The 27,016-nt window shown below is 42.7% G+C and overlaps 2 protein-coding genes across 6 annotated transcripts; one reads left to right on the top strand and one right to left on the bottom strand.

Moving 5' to 3' along the window:
* Positions 1–691: 691 nt before the first annotated feature.
* LOC124279376 (MAP3K12-binding inhibitory protein 1-like) lies at positions 692–12,084 on the bottom strand. 5 transcript variants are annotated; one of them, XM_046715192.1, is made up of 8 exons: positions 12,013–12,084; positions 6,645–6,758; positions 5,485–5,754; positions 5,082–5,178; positions 2,767–2,988; positions 1,911–2,005; positions 1,398–1,451; positions 692–837 (listed from the first exon to the last, which is right to left on the bottom strand). In XM_046715192.1, exons 1-8 carry the CDS (start codon positions 12,058–12,060, stop codon positions 748–750), a joined length of 990 nt encoding a protein of 329 aa, XP_046571148.1. In that variant the 5' UTR covers positions 12,061–12,084; the 3' UTR covers positions 692–747. The 5 variants fall into 5 exon arrangements, with proteins under 5 accessions (XP_046571148.1, XP_046571151.1, XP_046571149.1 ...); XM_046715195.1 differs by lacking the exon at positions 12,013–12,084 and adding an exon at positions 11,726–11,794; XM_046715193.1 differs by lacking the exon at positions 12,013–12,084 and adding an exon at positions 11,407–11,519.
* LOC124279377 (cdc42 homolog) lies at positions 11,558–17,932 on the top strand. Its single transcript, XM_046715196.1, has 3 exons — positions 11,558–12,064; positions 14,934–15,022; positions 15,918–17,932. The coding sequence occupies exons 1-3, from the start codon at positions 11,908–11,910 to the stop codon at positions 16,338–16,340; spliced, it is 669 nt and encodes a 222-aa protein (XP_046571152.1). The 5' UTR covers positions 11,558–11,907; the 3' UTR covers positions 16,341–17,932.
* The last annotated feature ends 9,084 nt before the right edge of the window (positions 17,933–27,016 follow it).

Raw genomic sequence — 27,016 nt, forward strand, 5'->3', positions numbered from 1 at the left:
TAACATCAGCTCATTCACGTCTCAGCCTGCCACGTTAATGTGGCAGAGCCTACAGTGATGCAGGTAACATCAGCTCATTCACGTCTCAGCCTGCCACGTTAATGTGGCAGAGCCTACAGTGATGCAGGTAACATCAGCTCATTCACGTCTCAGCCTGCCCAGTTAATGTGGCAGAGCCTACAGTGATGCAGGTAACATCAGCTCATTCACGTCTCAGCCTGCCCAGTTAATGTGGCAGAGCCTACAGTGATGCAGGTAACATCAGCTCATTCACGTCTCAGCCTGCCCAGTTAATGTGGCAGAGCCTACAGTGATGCAGGTAACATCAGCTCATTCACGTCTCAGCCTGCCACGTTAATGTGGCAGAGCCTACAGTGATGCAAGTCTAGCACACATGTGCCTCTGGTCTCCAGGAGACAATAGGGCTCGACTGTGTATACACTGTATACATCTGCATTGTGAATTATGTTGCATCTCTGCATTAAACTGAACATTTCTCAGTGAGAATAGTCTCTTATAATCTCATGAATCTAAATAACAAACCTGACACACACTACCTAGTAGATTGATACCTTGCAAAATAACCTTCGAGTAACATTCTGAAGTGTGTTCAGAAAGACAAGGGGGATAACTCCATTAGTCATAACAAACAAATCAGGCCTTTGTCAATGCTCTGACAACAGAACAATCAGTTTGTGAATGTTTATCCATCAATAACAAAACAAGGAGATATACATGAGCTCTGAGTTAATGCAGCCATCCAGTGCCAGGTCTCTTCAGCTTCAGGGACGACTGTAGAGCTTGTATCCTATCGTCTATATCTTGCAAACTCATTTCCTGAAAATATCCAAACAGATCATCATATCTCATTATAACCACATTAAATTCAGATGTATTATTATGATATGATACCTCTCTGCATGAAAATCTTAAGGTCCTGACCCCACCTCCTGTGTATGTCCTCAGATAATCAGTCAGAGGTACTGTTCCGAGTATAAGATACATTGTCAATGAGACTGAGTTTACTGATATGATGATTTGTGATCATTATAACTATAGCAATTATGATATTCAGCCTGTACTACTCAAACAAGACCATGTGTATACAGAAATCTAAAAAAACCTTGGAGTATGAGCTGGTTGAAAATTATACACTTCAACATCACTGACTGGCATTTAGCAGTAGTAGAAGACAAGCAGTCTAACAAAATCTTGCACTTAGGAAAACAGAAGCCGAAATTCAGAATAAGTCATAATCCAGCCTTCTGTTTGGTTTCCATTCATCTTTTATCTCCAAATAGTTTGAATTATAACTTAAGGTTCTAGAAGTGACATCATTGGCAGGGTGTCAAAGTAATCGGTGGTTGTTTTCCTGAAACACATGCACTGAGACCTACATGGAGAGGGTCCTTCACCACAGCAGGTACTTCTTTCTGTCTTTTTGGCCCCGGCTGTGTGAGACAAACACCATATATTAATCAGATACCAATAATACATATGTATTCAATACTATATGACCAGATCACAGCTGTGCGTGGTAACCAACCATGCTAATATAATGGTAGTGGGAAAGGCTGTGTGTGTAATTATCACAGACATAGAATCCATGGGTTTGTAGCTAAGCCAGAGAGTGCGACAAACCCCGCTACACCTTGATAGGTGTGAATCATGACATCAAAATATAAGCTCATTTTGTGTACACGTTTACTCAGCCTATATGCCGGATATATATCTATGAGTTACGGATTGTTCTAACATCACTCACACCATGACACTGCCTCACACCATCCAGAGTGACACAAAGGCTCTCTACAATCAACCAGCTAACTGCTCACACAAATCTACCATTCCAGGAATAACAACTGTATAAGAAACTGGGGGTCATTCATGGATAGATTAAACAAACTTACCACATTCTGAAAATATTCTGGTGACAATCCTTCAAGGAATAATATCCGATCTTCCAGTGCTTTTAGTCTTGTGTAGACATCCGATTTGGACCCATCTAAACAATGACAACAACACAAGTATATAAACATCCCTGCCCATTGTCTGATCTAGATCTGATCATGTGCAAAGGAATGTAATATTGTAAATATAAACTGCTTTGCCCACCTCCCTGTAGAGACATACTGTATGACATCTGCATTAAACTTTGTACATATAGTATAGACTAATGCATTCTCTTCCCACAGAGGTTACTTGTCATAGCTTTCTATGAACCACTGTTCTAATACGGCCATATTTCCCGGTTCTTGTAAAGTCCCCTAGCGGCAAAATTATCTCACAATTTATCTCCCTTCTTTCTATGCAATCAGAACATGTGTTACATCGACTTAGATCCAGCTTGACTAATACAAGCAAATGTGAGGCCACAAATATACCTCCTCTGCCGGGGACTTGTGTTGATGTGACACACAAGGCTTTTAATGGCTAGCGTGTCCGTTGTCAACAAGGGCGATGGAGATGCCATTGACCCGCTATTACATGACTAAGTTCTGTCTAGAAGAAACGTTTGAACATCGCGCAGGGGAAGAGGTTCTAGTTTTCCCGTAGCATCAGAAATTACCGAGACCTTGTGAATGATCACTTTTAAAACAACATCGCTGATTGCACAACTAAATCTGATTGCAACCCATCACGAATCCTGAACACTCGCACCATGAAAGGGACGTATTTGAACAGAGGTTCATAGGAAGATATGACAAGTAACCTCTGTGGGAAGAGAATGAGACTAATGATAAACAGAGAATAAATTATTTTTACCAGTTAAAGGTAACTTCAAGTGGGCTTCAATATTCCTCATCCTTTCTTCAAATCCAGCTGACTGGGACTTCATGTTCAGATCAAATCTCTGCCTGGGCCCTTCTGGAATTAGTCTTGTCTGTGGTCCATATGGATTGACAACACGTGATATCTTGATATGACTTTTACACCCAGCACGTGGCACGAACACTGCATCTGTTCTGGCACAAGAAGACTCCACCTCTGCAACACATAGGAATACAAGCAAACTGATCATTTGTTGTTTAATGCTGCACTCAGGAATATCTAAGACCTATGATCGTAATACTTAAATAAGTCCAGACATTCCAGTGATTGACATCAGGAGTATCCATCTACATCACTGGGATACTATGACATGCATCAACCCTGTCAGGGATACTATGACATGCATCAACCCTGTCAGGAGTATCCATCTACATCACTGGGATACTATGACATGCATCAACCCTGTCAGGAGTATCCATCTACATCACTGGGATACTATGACATGCATCAACCCTGTCAGGAGTATCCATCTACATCACTGGGATACTATGACATGCATCAACCCTGTCAGGAGTATCCATCTACATCACTGGGATACTATGACATGCATCAACCCTGTCAGGAGTATCCATCTACATCACTGGGATACTATGACATGCATCAACCCTGTCAGGAGTATCCATCTACATCACTGGGATACTATGACATGCATCAACCCTGTCAGGAGTATCTATGACACTGCATCAACATCTGTCAGGAGTATCCATCTACATCACTGGGATACTATGACATGCATCAACCCTGTCAGGAGTATCCATCTACATCACTGGGATACTATGACATGCATCAACCCTGTCAGGAGTATCCATCTACATCCTGGGATACTATGACATGCATCAACCCTGTCAGGAGTATCCATCTACATCACTGGGATACTATGACATGCATCAACCCTGTCAGGAGTATCCATCTACATCACTGGGATACTATGACATGCATCAACCCTGTCAGGAGTATCCATCTACATCACTGGGATACTATGACATGCATCAACCCTGTCAGGGTATCCATCTACATACTGGGATACTATGACATGCATCAACCCTGTCAGGAGTATCCATCTACATCACTGGGATACTATGACATGCATCAACCCTGTCAGGAGTATCCATCTACATCACTGGGATACTATGACATGCATCAACCCTGTCAGGAGTATCCATCTACATCATGCTGGGATACTATGACATGCATCAACCCTGTCAGGAGTATCCATCTACCCCTGTCATCTGGGATACTATGACATGCATCAACCCTGTCAGGAGTATCCATCATCACTGGGATACTATGACATACAGGAGTATCCATCTACATCACTGGGATGCATCTATGACATGCATGTCAGGAGTATCCATCTACATCACTGGGATACTATGACATGCATCAACCCTGTCACCTGTCAGAGTATCCATCTACATCACTGGGATACTATGACATGCATCAACCCTGTCAGGAGTATATACCATCTATGACATGCATCAACCCTGTCAGGGATACTGGGATATTATATGACATCAACCCTGTCAGGAGTATCCATCTACATCACTGGGATACTATGACATGCATCAACCCTGTCAGGAGTATCCATCATGCATCAACCCTGTCAGGAGTATCCATCTACATCATCGCTGGGATACTATGACTGTCAGGGTATCCATCTACATCACATCTACATCACTGGGATACTATGACATGCATCAACCCTGTGTATCCATCTACATCAGGATGACATGCATATCCATCCATCCCTGGGTATACTATGACATGCATCAACCATGTCAGGAGTATCCATCTACATCTGTCAGGGAGTATCCATCTACATCACTGGGATACTATGACATGCATCAACCCTGTCAGGAGTATCCATCTACATCACTGGGATACTATGACATGCATCAACCCTGTCAGGAGTATCCATCTACATCACTGGGATACTATGACATGCATCAACCCTGTCAGGAGTATCCATCTACATCATACTATGACATGTCAGGAGTATCCATCTACATCACTGGGATACTATGACATGCATCAACCCTGTCAGGAGTATCCATCTACATCACTGGGATACTATGACATGCATCAACCCTGTCAGGAGTATCCATCTACATCACTGGGATACTATGACATGCATCAACCCTGTCAGGAGTATCCATCTACATCACTGGGATACTATGACATGCATCAATAGATTAGTGAGCATTTTTCTGAGAGCTGAATCTTCTTTGAAAGGAAAACTTGTGTCTTACCTGTGTCAGGGGTGAGGACACTACAGAATTCACGATTATTCTGCTGGTTCACCTCCGTCTGCTTCTTCTCTATGAACGCATTAATCCTCCTGTCAACCTGGGCACCACAATAGGACACACTGGCTCAGTAATGTAACTGTATAACAACTGCACAGTGAGACCCGCATCGAAGAATGTATTTCTATCAAACATGTTTTTATGTCTTGAATAAGAACACAACTGCATGATTAGAAAATGTGTTTGTGAAAAACAAACATTTTGTTGTTAATCTTGACAAATTTGGTCTTGGGAATATTGAGTATTGTTGCTAAACCCAAAAGTCAGAGTCACATTAACTGATTACAAAATCAAAATGTAACCACTTGAAAAGAACATGCACTTTATTCAAGCCCATTATACAAACCTCTTCTTTGGATGCCTTGATTTGCACATTATAGGGGCTGATCGTTGTTGCAGGCCGTTTGTCAGTTTTTCTACAGTCGCTCTGTGGAGGTAGGACTGATTCTGACATATCAGAGGCAGTGTCTGTAACCATGGAAACAACTGGTGGATCTGTGAGCTCCAGTCCTGGTCTTTGAAGAACTGATGTTTCCATGTCGGTATCTGTGTTTGGCACTTCTGTATTATGGACCTTATCCTGCTTTATCTTCTTTGCCAGATGTGTATGAACTGTCTGAAATTAATAAAGTAAAACTTAGGCCAGCATCTATTCCATGCATAGTAAAGGGTGACATGGGGTGTTGTACCATGATGTAATATATTGAAGTAAGCCAATATCTAAACATGTTGAATTGTTATCACATATTGTGAGATAATCCTGCCAATCTTTTCATTCCAGCATGTTTAATAACTTTTTGTCATCAGTTGGAATATGTAGATGTACCCAGCTGTGAATGGGTACCTCGTAAGGATGGGAAAGCCACACTAACTTGGTGCGCCTAGTGGCTGCAAGAATTGTCTGATCCCTAGGGAGTTGAGATTGATAATACGACGTGCTGTGGAGATTGACATCCAGTGATTGAAGGAAAAACAAAGCGCCTTTGAGCAGCTGAGCTGGATATCGGTGCTATACAAATGTTAGTACAGTAAAATACCTTTATAACGACATCCAGGGGACCACTGAAATTAGTTCGTTATATCCGTAGTTCGCTATTCACTTTTTTATGTGATAATATAAGGTTTATTCGGGACTTTTAAAACAGTTCGCTATAGCAGCCAGTTCGTTATATCCGTGTTCGTTATGAAAGTATTCCACTGTATGCATGTATATGAGTGAGAATGGTTTGATGCTTGTTTGAACAGTATTTCATATATATAGCACAGCATGCCAGTTTGATTCAGGAGAAAAACCCTGTGATCCCAAATTGTAGTGTAACCATAGATATATTGACTTTGTCATTACACAATATATCATGCAACTAACCACAATGTTCCTGGGTTCTTTTATTAAAGACACATCTGAGATGAATACCCTAGTTATTGTCCAAATTACTCTCCCCTATTCAGCAGGGCTTGTAAACAGAGCCATGATGGTAAAGACCTTGTCAAGGATGAAAGCAGTACCTGAAGCTGGTCAATGAGTTTCCCCACAGACAGCATTATGTCCTCCACGGACAGCTGTTGGTCTTGGGACACTTTCAACAAATTCTTCACCTCAAAACCATCACCGACGTCAGACTGGAAGCAGAAAGGATAAATTGCAGTCAACCAGTTGTGTAAAAAGACGGCATATTACAGCATTAGATCCCTTGGTGTAGAGTCATAGGGGCACCTGTCGTCACTATATGAGGGCAATAACACGAAAACAGTAAACTCAGCATCTTCACATATAGTATGATGAAGCATATATTACGACAGATACTCAGGTAGTGCTACTGTCAGGGTACACAGCTGTACTGTACTCATTTGTAAAACCAGGGAGACTATATAGCGGTAGATTGATTATCCCTGGTAAAACATTGAATGTAATGCATAGTCTACAGGGTAGACGTCTTGCTGTCATGAATAATCAACTAATAAACTTAGCTGACTTATTTATATTGTCATATAATTTCAATAATTCACTACGAAACCTTCACCACTGTCTTCAAGAACACTGACAAACACTCAAACACTTCTTCCAAGCTGCCCATGTTGAAAACTCTAAGGGAGGTAACTCTTGTCAACTCTTGATTAGGTGACGACCTCACAACAAAACAAAGGGTGTAGTGCGAAACCAGACAGATGGATATGGATATAGCTAATATTGTTAACGAACATAAAGGTAACACATTTACAAAGATCGTGGATTCTAGAAGAGTTTTGTTTCCGAGTCACAGTTTATTTTCCTTTTACCACATACAAGTATTTGATAAATAATTGCCTTCATCGTTATCTGCTTGTAATCTTCAAATGACATTTTAAGGAGTGGGTCTTTCATCTATCATCATCAATATTGATCATCAAATTTGATTGTTATAGTTTGTGAAATGGTAGACAAACAGTATATTCGTACAAAGGCCATGCAGGAGGCCAGACAGTATAATTTGTAATTCTATTCCCATGAAGTAAGGAATTTGGTATGTATACAGTTTGACATAATGAACATTGCTTCATCATCCCGTGTTGCTTCACGTCCATCAACGTGGTTGAATACCATCGTGGCCCACATTGTCTCCTGTGTGAATTCTTGGTCAGGTGGTCACGTTCTGGACCCGATGATGTTGACCGTTATTCTTGCATTCGATCACTGGTTAGATTATGGCTTAGACGCTGTCGATCACAGAGTCAAACAAAATTCACTCAGTTATAAACTCGCCGATAAGTAGCAAGAAGTGAACAGGTTTTAATATTTTCCCCGCATTGATATCATGGCATATAAATTTGTCGGTAGCCCCGTCAGGAGGCACATGACGTTCAGATAATCGTTGACTGTTAGATTGATGAATACATAATAACAACAAACTTAGACTCAGTCCTTCTTGTTTACATTCCTACATGAATATACACCTGTCAATCAATGAAACAGTCTCAGTGAGGTGCACAGGTATCTGATTCCTCCAGTCTATCTAAACCTGAACAAATGACCTAATCAATGGTGTCTCGGACACACGTGCGGGGTCTGTGTATAGCAGCACGTGTATAACACACTGTGTGTCGACGTCTGTTGCGACCAGAACTCGGATACGACCAGAACTGGGATAACTAATATGGAGAATTATACGTCTTACTGTCAACTATGTATTTAATCGACAAACAATTATTAAGATCAAAATCAGCTGCACAACTCGTGTCCTTTATTTTAACTACTGATTGCTAAAAATGCCAATGGCAGCGCTCCATAGTCGATGTCCGCCATAATAGCTAAATATAGCAGCGCAAAAAATGTAGAAACGTGAAACTGAAACGAAATAGAATTCATTTTCATGCGCTTTACTGTAATTACTCTACTAGCTTAAAATAAGTGAGCGACCAATTAATGTTCCTGGTTGTGGATGCTGAATTTAGGTGTCAGGTTTTTTCATTCATTTTTTATTCATAATGATTCATTCATTCCCAGAAATGGTTACTGCTCAACTTGAAATATGACTTTCTTGCAATATCTAATGATATTTTAAGAGATGAGATGTTATCGCAATGATTCATTTCCGTGCTGTATCCCTGTCGCATCATATCGGCATGTACAGGTCCATACATGGCAAGTAGGAAATAACTTCTGTTTCCCCCTCCAAACGTGTCGTCCGTGACTATGTTCAGTAACGACATCAAACGTCTCCCACAACATCACTACCACTCAGCTGGACGTCTGTAGAGCGACCAGAACTGGGATACGACCAGAACTGGGATAAACAGTCCACAATTTCGTAAAACCCTATTTACTGCAGTACTACTCCCGGTTAACTCTAAAACTTAAGGCGATCTATGCGCGGAATATGATTTAGTTAATGTTTTTGTGAGGAGACACTGAACATTATCAGTTACATATTTCCATATTCCTCTGCAAATATGTAGCTCACATTTAATTTTCCAATATAGGTTGGAAGAACCTTAAGAGTTTCTAATTATTTTTGTACTCGTCAGTTATTCAATCGTTTATATCGTGTGGCAATTCCCACTCAAGCAAACCTCTCATGGTGTACGATGTGTCATTTTCATTAACTTTGTTTGTTTTAGAATCGTTTTTAAATTTTGTCATGTACAAAACATCTCTCTCTCTCTCTCCCCCTCCCTCCCTCTCTCCCTCACTCACACACACACACACACACACACACACACACACACACACACACACACCACCCCTAGTATTTGTGTACAAAATAGATGTCCCTTCTACCTCCCCAGAACAAAATGGGTGACCCCCCTAAAATCATCATCACCCCCCACACCCCCAGCCATAAATTATAAACGGTCCCAAATGTGATTTGTTTGGCTTCAGCTTTGAGCCGTACCCAATACAGCTGAACTATGCAACCAATTTAAAGTAAAGGATCATTTAAAATGCTGCAAATTCGGTCACAAACACCTGAATACGGAAATGTTTTCACAGTTACATAGCTTATTACGACAAAAATCAGAATTATTTCAGAACACAATAGGGTGTTTGAACTATTTCCATTAACGTGGCCGATTATATGATATTTATTACGTGATGTAAATTACATGATGCTTGCATTATAAAACAACAAAGTTAATGAAAATGAAACATCGTACACCATGAGAGGTTTGCTTGAGTGGGAATTGCCACACGATATAAACGATTGAATAACTGACGAGTACAAAAATAATTAGAAACTCTTAAGGTTCTTCCAACCTATATTGGAAAATTAAATGTGAGCTACATATTTGCAGAGGAATATGGAAATATGTAACTGATAATTTTCAGTGTCTCCTCACAAAAACATTAACTAAATCATATTCCGCGCATAGATCGCCTTAAGTTTTAGAGTTAACCGGGAGCAGTACTGCAGTAAATAGGGTTTTACGAAATTGTGGACTGTTTATCCCAGTTCTGGTCGTATCCCAGTTCTGGTCGCTCTACAGACGTCCAACTGAGTGGTAGTGATGTTGTGGGAGACGTTTGATGTCGTTACTGAACATAGTCACGGACGACACGTTTGGAAGGGGAAACAGAAGTTATTTCCTACTTGCCATGTATGGACCTGTACATGCCGATATGATGCGACAGGGATACAGCACGGAAATGAATCATTGCGAAGACATCTAATCTCAAACACTGCTTCCTATGAAGATGAAATATTTGTAGATTCGATTTTCCATTGTCGTTGCCGTATATCCACACAAGTCTCACCATTACCGTATATCCCTAAATGCAGTATTCCACCAATATTCTAGTAATAGTCCAGCAGTATTCCACCACAATTCAGCAATACGAACACAAGGCACGCGCTTTTCATGAATTGAACGCGGTTTTTTTTGCCGTTACGTTACTCTGCAAAATTATCATCAGATATTTCCAACCGCTGTAACTATTCAAACTCTAGGACTGTAGACTTTGGAATATGTGTATTCTATACAATATCCCAACCAGACCTGTGTATGCACTTGTAAACCTAGGTGTCTAATGTGTAATAAAGAATGCGATGACATAGTAAATCACCAACCTGTATATTGTACAGCTTAAACCGATGCAAGAAACATTCTTTGCGAGCATTTATTTGACACATTAAGCCTTCAACAGTACATAAGCATCGAAGACTGAGCAGATGACGAAGTCAAAATTGTGACATTGCTAGGTATAACCCCTATTGTAGAGAATATGAACCTTGGCACGTGGGCTGAATTCAGAGGATGTGTATCACGTGACATAAGCTCCTGGAGCCTGCGATCACTGCTTTATCTATAGACAGTGACTTAATTCTCACCAGAATCATCATGTATGTATACAGAGTATAGAGAGAGAGAAAGACACACACACACATAGTGTACTGTGTTCTACTGCACTTGTGTTTTTAAGTAATGAGTCCAACAACATCCCGTGCAGCCTGCAGTGGTCACCGCGCCACTAGCGGGTCTCATCCAAACATCAGCCTCGTGGGTCTTGTTTCAAGACACTCCAAGTGTTTATGTCAGATTTGATAGCGAAGTAGGCGGGAGTAGCCACAAATCTTCATATACAGTGATAATGGGGTGGAATGTTGGTTGAAAGTATCACTTTAATACGTAGGTTTTGCTTTGATGACATACAACAGTCAGGTCATTGACAAATATCAGAATATAAAGATATGTGGATAACGTAGAGTGACCACTGATGTGGACCGACATGTTCAACATGTAGTAATAGTGTACCTGGTATGGGATGTTTTATTACATTTTTACCCATGCTTACTGTCATGACGTCATTATGTGACCATGTCTTCGTCTCCGCCTGCAGCGCGCACTCTACCACCGACGTCGGGGCTAGACCGGTTAAGCCCTGCGTACAGGGGCGTGTCTCTGTAATCCTGAGTGTTGTGCCATATATGGAATGCGCGAGACCAGTGTTCTTGTAAGTGACTCGCGGATGCGGGCTTCCTATTGCCGGCTATTTACCGTTACTTCTGTGGAATGTCACAACCAGTCACTATTACTGGCAAAACAATACCATTATTTTCCTATCAACAAGCAGCCGACGCCGTATATTCAATTGCTACGGATTGTACACCAACCTCGTATACAGGAGTACCCGGCCATTACATCATAACAGTGATATCTGTCGGGATAAAGACATCATTTAGTCGCCTGAGCTACACAGTTCATCCCATCCTTTGAAAGAGAGAAATCCTTTTCGCTGCATTCAGAGCGTTAAGAGCACGCGGGGTTCACTATATTCATCTGCAATTGCCAGACGATGTCAAGCTCTGGCAAGCGACGAGTTATCAACAAGAACAGAACGCTGAAGGTGACCGTGGTCGGAGACAGTCAAGTGGGCAAGACTTGTTTGTTGCTGACTTACGTGACCAAGAAGTACCCAGCATGCGTTCCGGCGTCCTTCGAGTGGCATCTTGGTGAGTAGACGGAGACCCAGTCTGAGATCACACCTGAAACTACTGATCTAATGATATACGCCATTGAGTAGACGCATAACCAGTCTAAGACTCTTTGGACACTGTATGTATAGAGAGGGATACTCAGTCTGACATGGAATCACATCGGTATCAGACAGTAGCTTATATACACTGAGTAGAAGCGTACCCAGTCACACCATATGCGTATACCTTCGCTGGTACGGAGATATATATCGATAGCTCGCCATTTGACTAGAAGACCCCAGTTTGTCGGGTGCTGCTCCGAGGTGTTGTTCGGCGTTCGGCTTCTCCTTTGCACCAATTGTTCAATCAAATATTGTTGTACATATACATATGGCTGTGGTATATATAACCCTGGTATATGACCGTGCCATATGACTATGGTATATGACCGTGCCATATGACTATGGTATATGACCGTGCCATATGACTATGGTATATGACCGTGGTATATGGCTATCGTATATGACCGTGGTATATGGCTATTGTATATGCCTCTGGTATATGGCTATGGTATATGGCCATGGTATATGGTTATGGTATATATGACCGTGGTATATGGCTATGGTTTATGACCGTGATATATGGCTATTGTTTATGACCGTGGTATATGGCTGTGGTATATGGCCGTGGTATATGGTTGTGGTATATATGACCGTGGTATATGGCTATGGTATATATGACCGTGATATATGGCTATGGTTTATGACCGTGGTATATGGCTGTGGTATATGGCCGTGGTATATGGTTGTGGTATATATGACCGTGGTATATGGTCGTGGTATATATGACCGTGGTATATGGTTGTGGTATATATGACCGTGGTATATGGCTATGGTATATATGACCGTGATATATGGCTATGGTTTATGACCGTGGTATATGGCTGTGGTATATGGCCGTGGTATATGGTTGTGGTATATATGACCGTGGTTTTATGGCTATGGTATATATGACCGTGATATATGGCTATGGTTTATGACCGTGGTATATGGCTGTGGTATATGGCCGTGGTATATGGTTGTGGTATATATGACCGTGGTTTTATGGCTATGGTATATATGACCGTGATATATGGCTATGGTTTATGACCGTGGTATATGACTGTGGTATATGGCCGTGGTATATGGTTGTGGTATATATGACCGTGGTTTTATGGCTATGGTATATATGACCGTGGTATATGACCGTGGTATATGGTTGTGATATATGACCGTGGTATATGGCTGTGGTATATGGTTGTGGTATATGACTGTGGTATATGGCTGTGGTATATGATCGTGGTATATGCCTGTGTAATATGACCCTGATATATGTCTATGGTATATAACTGTGTTATATGGTTGTGATATATGACCGTGGGATATGGCTGTGGTATATGGTTGTGGTATATGACCGTGGTGTATGGCCAAGGTATATGATCGTGGTATATGCCTGTGTAATATGACCCTGATATATGTCTATGGTATATGACCGTGTTATATGGCCGTGGTATATGGCTGTGGTATACGATCGTGGTATATGCCTGGTATATGACCGTGGTATATGCCTGTGTAATATGACCCTGATATATGTCTATGGTATATGACCGTGTTATATGGCCGTGGTATATGGCTGTGGTATACGATCGTGGTATATGCTTGTGTAATATGACCCTGATATATGTCTATGGTATATGACCGTGTTATATGACTATGGCATAGGTATATAGTAAATGATCTTCGCCTACTATCACGTTATATCCAAACATCGACACTAACGTAAGTAACCAAGGCTCGAGGATCTGCACTCTAGAAATCGGGAAAAAACCGCCTTGTGTGAGCATTTGTTGACTGTAACTTCACCATATCCAAGCCAGGCCCGGATGTTATATCACGAGTGTTGATGTGTGATGCATGCTACTAGAATGTCCCATTTAGACGCTACTCAACCATTTCCCTTTGCATTGCCACCACACAATCTACACTCTGCCTCTCCAGCATCTCGCGGATGACAGGGGTGCCGATCCATCAGGTCGCCTGTATAACGGTTCTCCCCTCCAAAACAGCTGATATGAGACCAGTATGATTATATAGTGGGTCACTATGTACATTAACATTTATTAACCACCAACATCGAAAGATATGCTAATATGTTGTGCTGTAATGTCGCTCTAAATTGACAGCCGCCTGCTGATGCTGTGACATTTCCACTGTAGTCGACGCTGCTCGCCCTGTTTACATTGCCTAGAACCAAATACAGCAGCGGACATATTCCACATTAGATCAAGCAGTTAGGGTTTCGACAAAACCAGATTCCCCTCCCTTTCACATTTTTAATGTCCTCAGGATTTGAAAACAAAGACATCAGTGTTAGCTTGGCAAACAAAATCAATTCAGCGGGCCTGCCCGTTTCTATAATATGAAAAATGTCATTTTGATTTTCTTACACATATAATCCTTTGGTTGACACAGTTGAACATAACTTTTGGGAAGTTCTGTCCTTCTAAACCTAACTTGTATGTGTATCGCCAAGAACCCTTTTTCATTTGATTTATTTATGACATACATGTAGAAACATGTTCACGAAACAGTATGTTTTGTATTGGATGATTATACATTATATAATACTTTATCGCCTGCGTACACAATGTATCTTCACAACAGTAATGTATATTAATAATACTTAAAATTCATAAATACATTTCCCAGGGTTATTTCTCAATATGTATGACCTATATTAATATTCCGCTCAAATGGATAAAATATTACAATACCATTAGTGACCCACACCTTTCATTCATTACTGAAGTATGTGAGAGGTGAAGAATGCCAACAGCTGATATACCCTTATGTTACTTCTGTTCCAGCCGGGACCGGTTTCAGCCAGAGCACCTACCCAAACATCCAGGTTGACGGACAGCGTTACGATCTCGACTTCACCGACACTTTGGGACTGGTCAGTACCTTGGACATTGGCTCAATGTCGTGTTATATACATGATGAACCCAGAGTGGTGTTTTGTGTTTGCAGGGTGGTGTGTAGAGTGTGGAGTGTGTAGAATGATTACCCCGACGTCTTCCAGGAGTGGCGACATCTGTGTATCTGTGTCAGAGAACGGGTGTCAGTTTCTCTTGTCTACACAGCTCGTGCAATCCTCACATGCATTTGTTTATTTTTATAAAGAAAAGTAATACGCAGTTGATTTTTTCAAACTGTTCAAGGAAAACATGTCTTCATGTGGTATTACATTACTGGCAAAGGGTAGGCCTGTCTCATGACTCGTCCTTCTGCGTACATCATCTGTGGACTGCCACCGATCCCCTCAACGCGATGACATCGGCGGCCCTGGTTATGGCTGAATGTTGTTTTATTCCGCACCGTCAGCTACAAATGATTGATTCTGTACCGGGCGATTCGCTGGGCGATATCATGACCACCATATCAGACCACAGAGTCGAACCACCCGATCCTCATTCTAGTCTGCTCTTACAGCAAGCACGGGGATAAAAGGACACATAGGTTGCCCTCGTTACATGATCAATGCTTTGTTTTTATAAAAGATTCTCTTAAGAAACGTAAAATACATTAAAAATGTAATTTAAAAAATTATGTTCTCGAGTCTTATTTCTCTTAAATATTTAAATTTTGATAGAAACAAAGAATTCCATCTTAACTGAAAAGAAGGTACTAGTGAGGTCAACCTGCACAACGTGACAGGCTTGCTTCATATAGGTCTTTAACACTGCAGTAAGGGTGGAGGGAAACAACATGGTTCAGGAACAGTCACACAGACTGGATGCAGTCAATGTAAACATTGAATCCTTTCTATATACTTTTCGTCATTGTTTCAGGACAGTTCCCTGTCTCTACGGCTGCTGGAGTATATGACCACTGATGTGTTCGTCGTCTGCTTCGACATTTCCTGTCCTGAATCTTTTGAAAATGTGCGGGAAAAATGGATGCCGGAAATCCGGTCTGCTCAGCCTGAGATCCCAATAATCATAGTTGGTACCAAACTAGACCTACGGAACAATTCCGATGTGAAGTCGGGCTTAGCCGAGATCGGGAAAAAGCCCGTTTTGCACGAGGAAGGTCAGAGGTTGGCACGTGAGTTGAAGGTCGTGGACTATGTCGAGTGTTCGTCTCTTAATAACGATGGCGTCAGGTCAGTGTTTCTGACAGCTGCGCACGCAGCTTGTATGGCAAAGAAGAGCCGGGTTGGTGGAGGTGAAAGTGAGAAAGAGGAGGACTGCTGCAGGTGTGTCATACTATGAACGGGATCTTACGCGGAATTTCTTATCGAAAACCAACACATTCAATAGCAACATTCCGTCGCCCTTCCCGTGGAAGTCGATACCATCACTCGGCTCCTTCAATGACGTGTTAATAAACTGGATGTTCCAGGCGTTCGTCTGTAGGATCGGTTTCTGGGCTTGCCAAGTCTGGATTTGCTTCAATAAGCTGTCCCTGTTAAACATTCATGGGGGATCATCCACATTGTAGAAGTCCATTGACTCCAGTAGGTAATATCCGAAGTAGCCTACAGCCAATCGACCATTTTAAACATATATTATACTAGTATTTGGGATTACACTTTCTCTGTAAAGTACAGATTCTAGTACTTGTTTTGGGTTGAGTCCCATCCGGGATTCTAAAATGGCATGGTGTATTTCACAACCATTTGAATGTGAGAATGCAGTAGCTTCCAATGTATTATAATACCGTGTAAATAGTGTCTCCTGTACCGTTAGTCTTCAGGGCTCGTGTTTCGGTAAACACTAAACAGTGGGTCCATTCCTTTGGTTTCCTCGATCCCAACCCGTTGATTTCATCAACCAGTTTATTTTGCCAAGCTACTCGGTCTAACGGACCAGTAAGAATGCGGGTTGCAAAGAAGCCCCAATGATTACACTGACTGACACGCTAACGAAAGCCCTCAATAAATTTCTTGATGGAAAAAATGCGTTAAAACGAGTTGGCGAGTCCCGATGCTAGCAAGCACTGCCTGTAATGTAATGCAACAGGAATGGACCCAGGGCTTGGTGAGGTTTACCGACATGCAAGGCACCAAGAAAAAGAGGACTGACTGAGTTTGGTTTTACGCCGCTTTTAGCAATATTCCAGCTACATCACGGCGGGGGACACCAGAAATGGGCTTCACACATTGTACCCATGTGGGGATTCGAACCCTGGTCTTCGGCGTGACGAGCCAACGCTTTAACCACTAGGCTACCCCACCGCCCCAGATAAAGAGGACGATGATGAGGTTATAATGTGTCTGACGTTATTTTTTCATATACAGTATATTACGTTTGAATTCATATTGGAAACAGGAACTGGTTCCAGTCGGATTAGCTTGGTACGTATCCTTTACACCGAAAGTCTGTGTGAACACCACAACAAATTTGTAGGTACTTTCTATGGCCAATATCGACGTATAGCCTGTATCATCATCGACGTCACAGTAATCTTTGTCATCATCGACGTCACAGTAATCTTTGTCATCATCGACGTCATTGTAGCCTCTGTCAATAACAAGCATCTGAGTGAGTGAGTTGGTTGTATTTCACGCCGCTTTTAACAATATGTCAGTTCAGTCATGTGCCAGGTCAAAGTTTAAGCAAAGGCCGAAGTGATGCAGATGTGTGACGTTTACTACGAAATAGGTGCTAACATGAAACATCGTGATAACAAACCAGTGACCACTATCAGACAAAGACTGGAATCGACCACAGGATCCTGGTGAATCTAAGGGATACAACTCTGTACAGAGCGTTAAGTTCACTGACCTTCACCCAAGACAATATTGTTTCATATGAAGAAGACGTCTGATTTATGTGAAACCGATTAAACGATAAAGTATTTATGCTTTCTTTGTTTGTCTTTAAATTCTATCAGTGGACGATCTATCTTATGCCACAGTCGGCACCTGTAAATGAGATATCTAAGTGAGATATATCAGGTATGTGTTACATTCCTGCCTGTATGACATATACTAACTGTAGCTCCCTCCCAATTTCAGACAGCAGGCGTTGTATATTAACATGAAGCAAAGCACTGTGCATGAAATTATGTGCACAATGAACTTACTCACTTTTTGCATGCATTTTGACACCTGAAAGTCAAACACCAGATATTGAAAATTGAAGAACCGTTGATTATTCTCTAGCCTCTGAATGTTGTGGAAAGCACGTAAACGGAACCGACTGAGGGAACACAACATCCGGCCTCGACGGCCTCCAATACGTCTAACTTTGCTCCCATGTCACTCGTGTTGTGACACATTTCCTCAGACAGCAGAACATTCCGGTACTCTCCTGGCCAGCTACATTTCTCGGGACCTGTCCCCCATCGAGCATGCTTGGGATGAAATGGAGAGACGTTTACGTCAAGCCCAGAATCAGCCATTGGCGTAAGTTGAGTTGGTTCAGACATGGAACAACATTCCCCAAGCTTTCTTCAATCGCTTAGTGTCGTCTATGCGATGCCTGCATCAACAGGAATCCTGAATATGTGAACTGACCGATATAATCCTGTCAACAGTAAAAAGTGATTAAGAAAAACACCGCAAATCATGTTATTATCTTTTTGCATTAAAATGGCATAACATGAAATAATGCATAGTTTTCAGAATTAGTGTTTGATTGTTACAATTTCGCCATTTAAATGCCGGTTTGTGTACATGGAAGGAATGCACAGCACAAAAACGCATCTTCGGAAACATTAATGCATGTTTACGTTCGAAAGTGTCAATTTGCAGGAAAATGTCAGAGAGAAGAGGTGGTCTGTAATGTGCAGGTGCAGCGCTGGGGAATGTCGAGGAGGGACATTGCCTATATAAGGCCGTTTTGTTTTTAGACGGTCATTCGCCCTATTTAGCTAAATGAAAGAATATCGTTATGTCGGGACTCACTGCCATTGGACGTCTGGAGGCCGGGGAGTCTCAATCTGGCGTTGCACGTCACTCCAGTGTTTACCAGAGTACCATCAGTCGTTTATAGGACCGATATCATCAAACCAATTCTACGCAAGCTCGGCCTCGAAGTGAGTAGATCTCGTATTACAACTGAAGCGCGGTATACGTACATCCGGGTACTTCATTTGCGGAATCGAACTGTCACAGCAACTGTAACTGCAGTAATCGTTTACGAGAAGCTGGACTTGGAGCCAGAAGACTTTATTTTGGCCCTGTGCTGCGACGGCTACATCGACGTCGACGGTTCCAATGGCACAATAACATTCCATTCTGGAATCCACAACACTGGCGACGTGCGTGGTTCAGTGACGAATCTTGCTTCAGTGCCGTGACGGAAGACGTTTTCCCAAGATTTTCGTCGCCCACGTTGACCGATATGGTGGTGAGAGTGTCATAATGTGCCATATCCAACACGCAGAAATCTAACTTTCTGCGCCTTCAAGGAAATTTTACTAATACGTTGTATTATGTACAAAATCTTAAGGATTCACATGGTTCCGATCATTGACCGCAAGGGGAAGTTGTTCCAGCATGATAGTGCCAGGTCTCACAAGGCACATGCCACTATTCAGTATCTTCACACAGCACATGCCACTATTCAGTATCTTCAGCATGAGAACATTACAGTGCTTCCATGGCCTTCCAAATCGTCCAACCTCCACCCCATCGAGCTCTTGTGGGATGACCTCGTACGTGATGTGTAGGCGAACGTCAACAGGCGCCCCTGACGTTAGATCAATTTCGCTGGCCAGAATAACACATGGTCCTGATTATATATATATCATATACCACGGCGATATGACAGATACATACTGCCGGCTGTCGGATACAAGTACCAATGTTATTCGATAGACGTCAACGCAGCATTAAAGATGCATACATGGAATGGCAGAGCGGCATCAGATAAATACACCAGACAGATAATCCACGATTGTATGATGGATACGTCATATTGGTATGACAGATACTCCACGACTGTCTGATACATATATTACGGCTATATGATAGATAATCCCTGCCTGACTGACAGTTAAAACATGCCTCAGGTGGTATGACAGATATACAGCTATCTCACAGGTATATCATGACGGTACGACAGATATATCTGTGCGGAAAACACACACGGGCATTAATCACGCACCACTAACATGTTGTTTTTTTATAGATAAGTACGAAAACACAACATGTTGTACATGTTTTGAAAACCAAATTCCTCGTATTAAAATGGTAAATCAACATTTTCACTCTGATTAAAACGAAAATAAAGCTGAAATTGACATTTTGTAACTATTTACACTCACAATTTACTAAAAAGAGTGAAAATCAACAATGCTGGAAAATATGGTCACCGTGACTCCGCCACCAATCTGCTTGTCACACAGTGTTCGAAATAGCCACTGGCCCGCTAGCCAGTGGCTAGTAAAAATCCAGTCGGGACTGTAAATCTCACAGTCACTGGCCCGACTGGCTAGTGACTTTTCATGGGGTCATTTTGTAAATATATCACTCTCTCCGACTTGTTAAGTTATGATACACTTTTAAATCATGCAATATTATGGCCTAATAAAAATGTTCATCATATCAGCAGCTTAATGATGAAACCCGTGTCTACATTCAGATTTCGGGCTTGTGAATTATGTTCTGGGCTAGTAACTTTCAGGCATAGCTAGCCCGAATGGCTAGCACAATTTGGAAACTATTTCGAACACTGTTGTCACATAGCTATCAAATACATAGCTCTCAAATACATAGCTCTCCTCACACTGGCAGTCAAGCGTCAAATTCTCAGCATCGGAATCCTCCGCTATTCCTCATGGAGTGCCAGTGTTAGTTCCTGCAGTTTTTGAACAGCTCAAACTTGGCGTCCAATATTGCCCCAAAGATGTTCCAGAATTTCATATCGGGGCGGTAATGTATTGATGGCGTCCATGAATATCGGACGACTGGCAAGGGGGTGGCAATCAAAATGTGGTTCAACGGCGGTACCTAGTACTTTCTGTTGATAACATTGACTATTTAGTGTTGCAGTCACACGAAACTGACCCACACCATCACTGAGGCATCACCAAAGGGTTCCGCTGCACGGATCATCTTTATATCCCACACCGGCAGTGTAGAAGGCAGCAACCGTCATCAGACCAATGTCCCTATGTCCTCAAGTGGCGGTTATCTGTCCACGTAAGGCGTTCCTGTCTGTGTGTACCTGGGAGGAAGAAACGTGTGACCGGGAGACGTCTGACCGGGAGACGTCTGATCGGGGGACGTATGACCGGGGGACGTCTGATCGGGGGACGTCTGACCGGGGGACGTCTGACCTGGAGACGTGTGACCGGGGAGACGTCTGACCGGGGGACGTCTGACCGGGAGACGTCTGACCGGGGGACGCCTGATCGGGGGACGTCTGCTCGCACGACGTTCCCACAAACCAGTAGCAGGCAGCCTCCTTCTGGTGGTACTGGTCACGGAGAATCGGACAGTTTTTCGGCCTGGGTCATGTGGTATTGCGTCTGGCCAGACGGACACCACGGTCATTGTTCTTCCTCAGTCTTCCAGGTCTTCGCTTTACAAGCAGACTAATCTCCGTGTGGTTCATGTTCAAGTTGGAACCAATGTTGAGACAGGATTACGGCCTTCCCGCTAATAACTTGCATTCGTGTATTAGATGAAAGTGTACTTCTTGTCATACCATTTTTAGTACTTCCGTCTGTTAAATCAGTTCAGAAAACTGTACTGCACATATTGCAATTTTAAAATCTTAACCCAAACGTGCAATGTGCCTTCACAGCAAATGAACATGCGACCAACAGCTTTTGAGATATTGTGTGAAGGACGTGTTTTACATGTGCATTCCAGTATGCGAGGGTATGTATGTACGCCTGTTTGGACCAAGGCTTTAAATGGCCCTTGGATTAGGGTGGAGCTTAATCATTGCTCGAGTGTATATCACGACGTTCCCATATCTGTACCACGTTGGTGTGTCATGCGACTCATGTCTAGTATCTATTCCGGCCATCATTTGGTTTCATGCCGCTTGTAGTATTTACCAATACATGTCTTGCAGTATTTACCAATACATGTCTTGCAGTATTTACCAATACATGTCTTGCAGTATTTACCCATACATGTCTTGTAGTATTTACCCATACATGTCTTGCAGTATTTACCCATACATGTCTTGTAGTATTTACCATTACATGTCTTGCAGTATTTACCAATACATGTCTTGCAGTATTTACCCATACATGTCTTGCAGTATTTACCAATACATGTCTTGCAGTATTTACCCATACATGTCTTGTAGTATTTACCAATACATGTCTTGCAGTATTTACCAATACATGTCTTGCAGTATTTACCCATACATGTCTTGCAGTATTTACCCATACATGTCTTGCAGTATTTACCCATACATGTCTTGCAGTATTTACCAATACATGTCTTGCAGTATTTACCCATACATGTCTTGCAGTATTTACCCATACATGTCTTGCAGTATTTACCAATACATGTCTTGCAGTATTTACCAATACATGTCTTGCAGTATTTACCCATACATGTCTTGTAGTATTTACCCATACATGTCTTGCAGTATTTACCCATACATGTCTTGTAGTATTTACCAATACATGTCTTGCAGTATTTACCCATACATGTCTTGCAGTATTTACCAATACATGTCTTGCAGTATTTACCAATACATGTCTTGCAGTATTTACCAATACATGTCTTGCAGTATTTACCAATACATGTCTTGCAGTATTTACCAATACATGTCTTGCAGTATTTACCAATACATGTCTTGCAGTATTTACCCATACATGTCTTGCAGTATTTACCAATACATGTCTTGCAGTATTTACCAATACATGTCTTGCAGTATTTACCAATACATGTCTTGCAGTATTTACCAATACATGTCTTGCAGTATTTACCAATACATGTCTTGCAGTATTTACCAATACATGTCTTGCAGTATTTACCAATACATGTCTTGCAGTATTTACCAATACATGTCTTGCAGTATTTACCCATACATGTCTTGCAGTATTTACCCATACATGTCTTGCAGTATTTACCCATACATGTCTTGTAGTATTTACCCATACATGTCTTGCAGTATTTACCCATACATGTCTTGCAGTATTTACCAATACATGTCTTGCAGTATTTACCAATACATGTCTTGCAGTATTTACCAATACATGTCTTGCAGTATTTACCCATACATGTCTTGCAGTATTTACCAATACATGTCTTGCAGTATTTACCAATACATGTCTTGCAGTATTTACCAATGCATGTCTTGCCGTATTTACCAATACATGTCTTGCAGTATTTACCCATACATGTCTTGTAGTATTTAGCCATACATGTCTTGCAGTGAGTATTGCATGTGAGTTTCCTTGGGTCCCTCGGGTCCTGTTTCAACACTCGGTGCCACTGACTAGAGTACTCCTATTCGGGCAGAAAGAGAGCAGGGGATAACAGCATTCGGGCAGAAAGAGAGCAGGGGATAACAGCATTCGGGCAGAAAGAGAGCAGGGGATAACAGCATTCGGGCAGAATGAGAGCAGGGGATAACAACATTCGGGCAGAAAGAGAGCAGGGGATAACAACATTCGGGCAGAAAGAGAGCAGGGGATAACAACATTCGGGCAGAAAGAGAGCAGGGGATAACAACATTTGGGCAGAAAGAGAGCAGGGGATAACAACATTCGGGCAGAATGAGAGCAGGGGATAACATTCAGACAGAAAGAGAGCAGCCGATAACAAAGTTCAGACAGAAAGAGAGCAGGGGATAACAACATTCGGGCAGAATGAGAGCAGGTGATAACAACATTCGGGCAGAATGAGAGCAGGTGATAACAACATTCGGGCAGAAAGAGAGCAGGGGATAACAACATTCGGGCAGAAAGAGAGCAGGGGATAACAACATTCGGGCAGAAAGAGAGCAGGGGATAACAACATTCGGGCAGAAAGAGAGCAGGGGATAACAACATTCGGGCAGAAAGAGAGCAGGGGATAACAACATTCGGGCAGAATGAGAGCAGGGGATAACAACATTCGGGCAGAAAGAGAGCAGGGGATAACAACATTCGGGCAGATGAGAGCAGCTGGTAACAACGTTCAGACAGAATAAGAGCAGTTGATGACATATAGACAGAAAGAGAGCAGGTGATAACAACATTCGGGCAGAATGAGAGCAGGTGATAACAACGTTCAGACAGAATGAGAGCAGGTGATAACAACGTTCAGACAGAATGAGAGCAGGTGATAACATTCAAACAGAAAGAGAGCAGCCGATAACAAAGTTCAGACAGAAAGAGAGCAGGGGATAACAACATTCGGGCAGAATGAGAGCAGGGGATAACAACATTCGGGCAGAATGAGAGCAGGTGATAACAACATTCGGGCAGAATGAGAGCAGGTGATAACAACATTCGGGCAGAATGAGAGCAGGTGATAACAACGTTCAGACAGAATGAGAGCAGGTTATAACATTCAGACAGAAAGAGAGCAGTGATAACAACATTCGGGCAGAATGAGAGCAAGTGATAACAACATTCGGGCAGAATGAGAGCAAGGGGAGTGCACCGACTCGTCACATGGAAGCGTTGTGGTGTCTTAACACCAACACAGCCGTCGGCTGCACGCTGCCCGGCTACGTTATCAACTCACAGCGTAACACTAGGATAACACTGCTGCACGTTGCCCGGCTACGTCCTCAACTCACAGCGTAACACTAGGATAACACTGCTGCACGCTGCCCGGCTACCTTATCAACTCACAGCGTAACACTAGGATAACACTGCTGCACGTTGCCCGGCTACGTTATCAACTCACAGCATAACACTAGGATAACACTGCTGCACGCTGCACGGCTACGTCATCAACTCACAGCGTAACACTAGGATAACACTGATGCACGCTGCCCGGCTACGTTATCAACTCACAACGTAACACTAGGATAACGCTGCTGCACCCTGCCCGGCTACGTTATCAACTCACAGCGTAACACTAGGATAACACTGCTGCACGCTGCCCGGCTACGTCCTCAACTCACAGCGTAACACTAGGATAACACTGCTGCACGCTGCCCGGCTACCTTATCAACTCACAGCGTAACACTAGGATAACACTGCTGCACGTTGCCCGGCTACGTTATCAACTCACAGCATAACACTAGGATAACACTGCTGCACGCTGCACGGCTACGTCATCAACTCACAGCGTAACACTAGGATAACACTGATGCACGCTGCCCGGCTACGTTATCAACTCACAACGTAACACTAGGATAACGCTGCTGCACCCTGCCCGGCTACGTTATCAACTCACAGCGTAACACTAGGATAACACTGCTGCACGCTGCCCGGCTACGTTATCAACTCACAGCGTAACACTAGGATAACACTGCTGCACGCTGTCCGGCTACGTTATCAACTCACAGCGTAACACTAGGATAACACTGCTGCACGCAGTCCGGCTACGTCCTCAACTCACAGCGTAACACTAGGATAACACAGCTGCACGCTGCCCGGCTACGTTATCAACTCACAGCGTAACACTAGGATAACGCTGCTGCCAAATCTGACAAAAACGGATCTTAGGATCAGTATAAGCACTTCGTCCCCCTGTAACAATGTGTGCCGATATTACGTTGTAAGCGCCATATAATCCCCGCATGCCGGCTGTATCCTCCGAGCTCGTGCTCACTGCTGTGACGTTTCCTTAGGATAAATCGCCTTTCATTCTCCCTCGTTACACCTATTCAACCGATTACGCCTGTCGTCATTAAACTACCATTAAGGGCAGTTGTTGTTGTGAAGATCACAGTTTAACTTCTCATTCTCAGCAGGAATATTTCACAATCTATTTTGGGAAAACCTCTCCCCATGTTGTCTACAAACAAACTCTTTTTCTACCTGTTTCTTTCCTTCAGTTTATCAGCATGTTCGTCTCGTGACCCCCTTTAGCACGTCCAACTTTCCCAGGCCGCAAGTACTCGCGTAATGAACTTGAATGGGACGAATGTGTACCCACTAAACACGTAGTCCCATTATGTTTACATCACTTTCTTGTAAAGGGGCGTGTCCAAGGCGACTGGGACATAAATGAAAACTGAGAATGCTTGTGGATGTGACACACGTGTAAGTGCGTGAGTCCCTGCGTGTGTTTGCGCGTGCGCGTGTATGACATTCATGGTGTGTAACATTGTTCTGTGTTGTGTGTAGGTTGAGTGTTGGAATGTTAATCCCGGTGTTTGTGGACGAGAGGGTGGCGAGAAGCTTCCCTGCTTGTCCCGGAGACACTGGCGTGGTGTGAGATCTTACAGGGGGCACCTGCTTGTGTTTGTCTCCGTATTAAACCCAGCGCCCGTCTTGGTACAAATTGTCTCACGAAAAGCTTCTAATGTATTAAACCTTCCCCTTTGTTCAAATATGGCTACAAGTGCGGGTGACATGTTACCCAATATCCATTAGCAGCTGAAGGAGAAGAAAGAGTATTATGTCGGCAGATACCGAACAATTTCCCATTGTGGCCATAACAAATATTTAGAATAAGTCGCGCCAGCCCTCAGCCTTCTTCAGCTTTGGTTGTAATGGCGTAGACGGAAACCATGGTGGATGTATGTGGCCCGGTGATGTTGATACCGGGACCCCCTCCCCCATCATACTGCCCTCCCTCTACAGACCCCCACCTCCGCCATCTCACTGCCCCTCCCTCTACAGACCCCCACCTCCACCATCCTACAGCCCCTCTCCCCTTAAAGCTTAAAACACCTCTTCTGGAGAAAGTAGAATGCCAAGCTGATTGTCATCACAACAGCAGTTTGTGTACAATGGTACTGGAGTATGGTTTAACGAAATGATCAAAGGGGTGAGCAAATGTTTTAGAAACTGAATGAAGGATTAATTGTCGGAAACAACCCATCTGTAGAAACTCTGATATAGTTGAATAAACTCCTCAGCT

The sequence above is a fragment of the Haliotis rubra genome, unplaced genomic scaffold (genome assembly GCF_003918875.1).
Source record: "Haliotis rubra isolate DU_JTF1 unplaced genomic scaffold, ASM391887v1 Scf25, whole genome shotgun sequence".
NCBI classification, from domain to species: Eukaryota; Metazoa; Mollusca; class Gastropoda; order Lepetellida; family Haliotidae; genus Haliotis; species Haliotis rubra.

Coding starts and splice junctions, on each gene's coding strand:
- LOC124279377 (XM_046715196.1), top strand. CDS start 11,908: ATGTCAAGCTCTGGCAAGCGACGAGTTATCAACAAGAACAGAACGCTG. Junction 12,065..14,933: donor GTCCTTCGAGTGGCATCTTG/GTGAGTAGACGG, acceptor CTTCTGTTCCAG/CCGGGACCGGTTTCAGCCAG. Junction 15,023..15,917: donor TCACCGACACTTTGGGACTG/GTCAGTACCTTG, acceptor TCATTGTTTCAG/GACAGTTCCCTGTCTCTACG.
- LOC124279376 (XM_046715191.1), bottom strand. CDS start 7,213: ATGGGCAGCTTGGAAGAAGTGTTTGAGTGTTTGTCAGTGTTCTTGAAG. Junction 2,989..5,081: donor TGTCCTCACCCCTGACACAG/GTAAGACACAAG, acceptor TATGTGTTGCAG/AGGTGGAGTCTTCTTGTGCC. Junction 2,006..2,766: donor CTTGAAGTTACCTTTAACTG/GTAAAAATAATT, acceptor GTCATTGTTTAG/ATGGGTCCAAATCGGATGTC.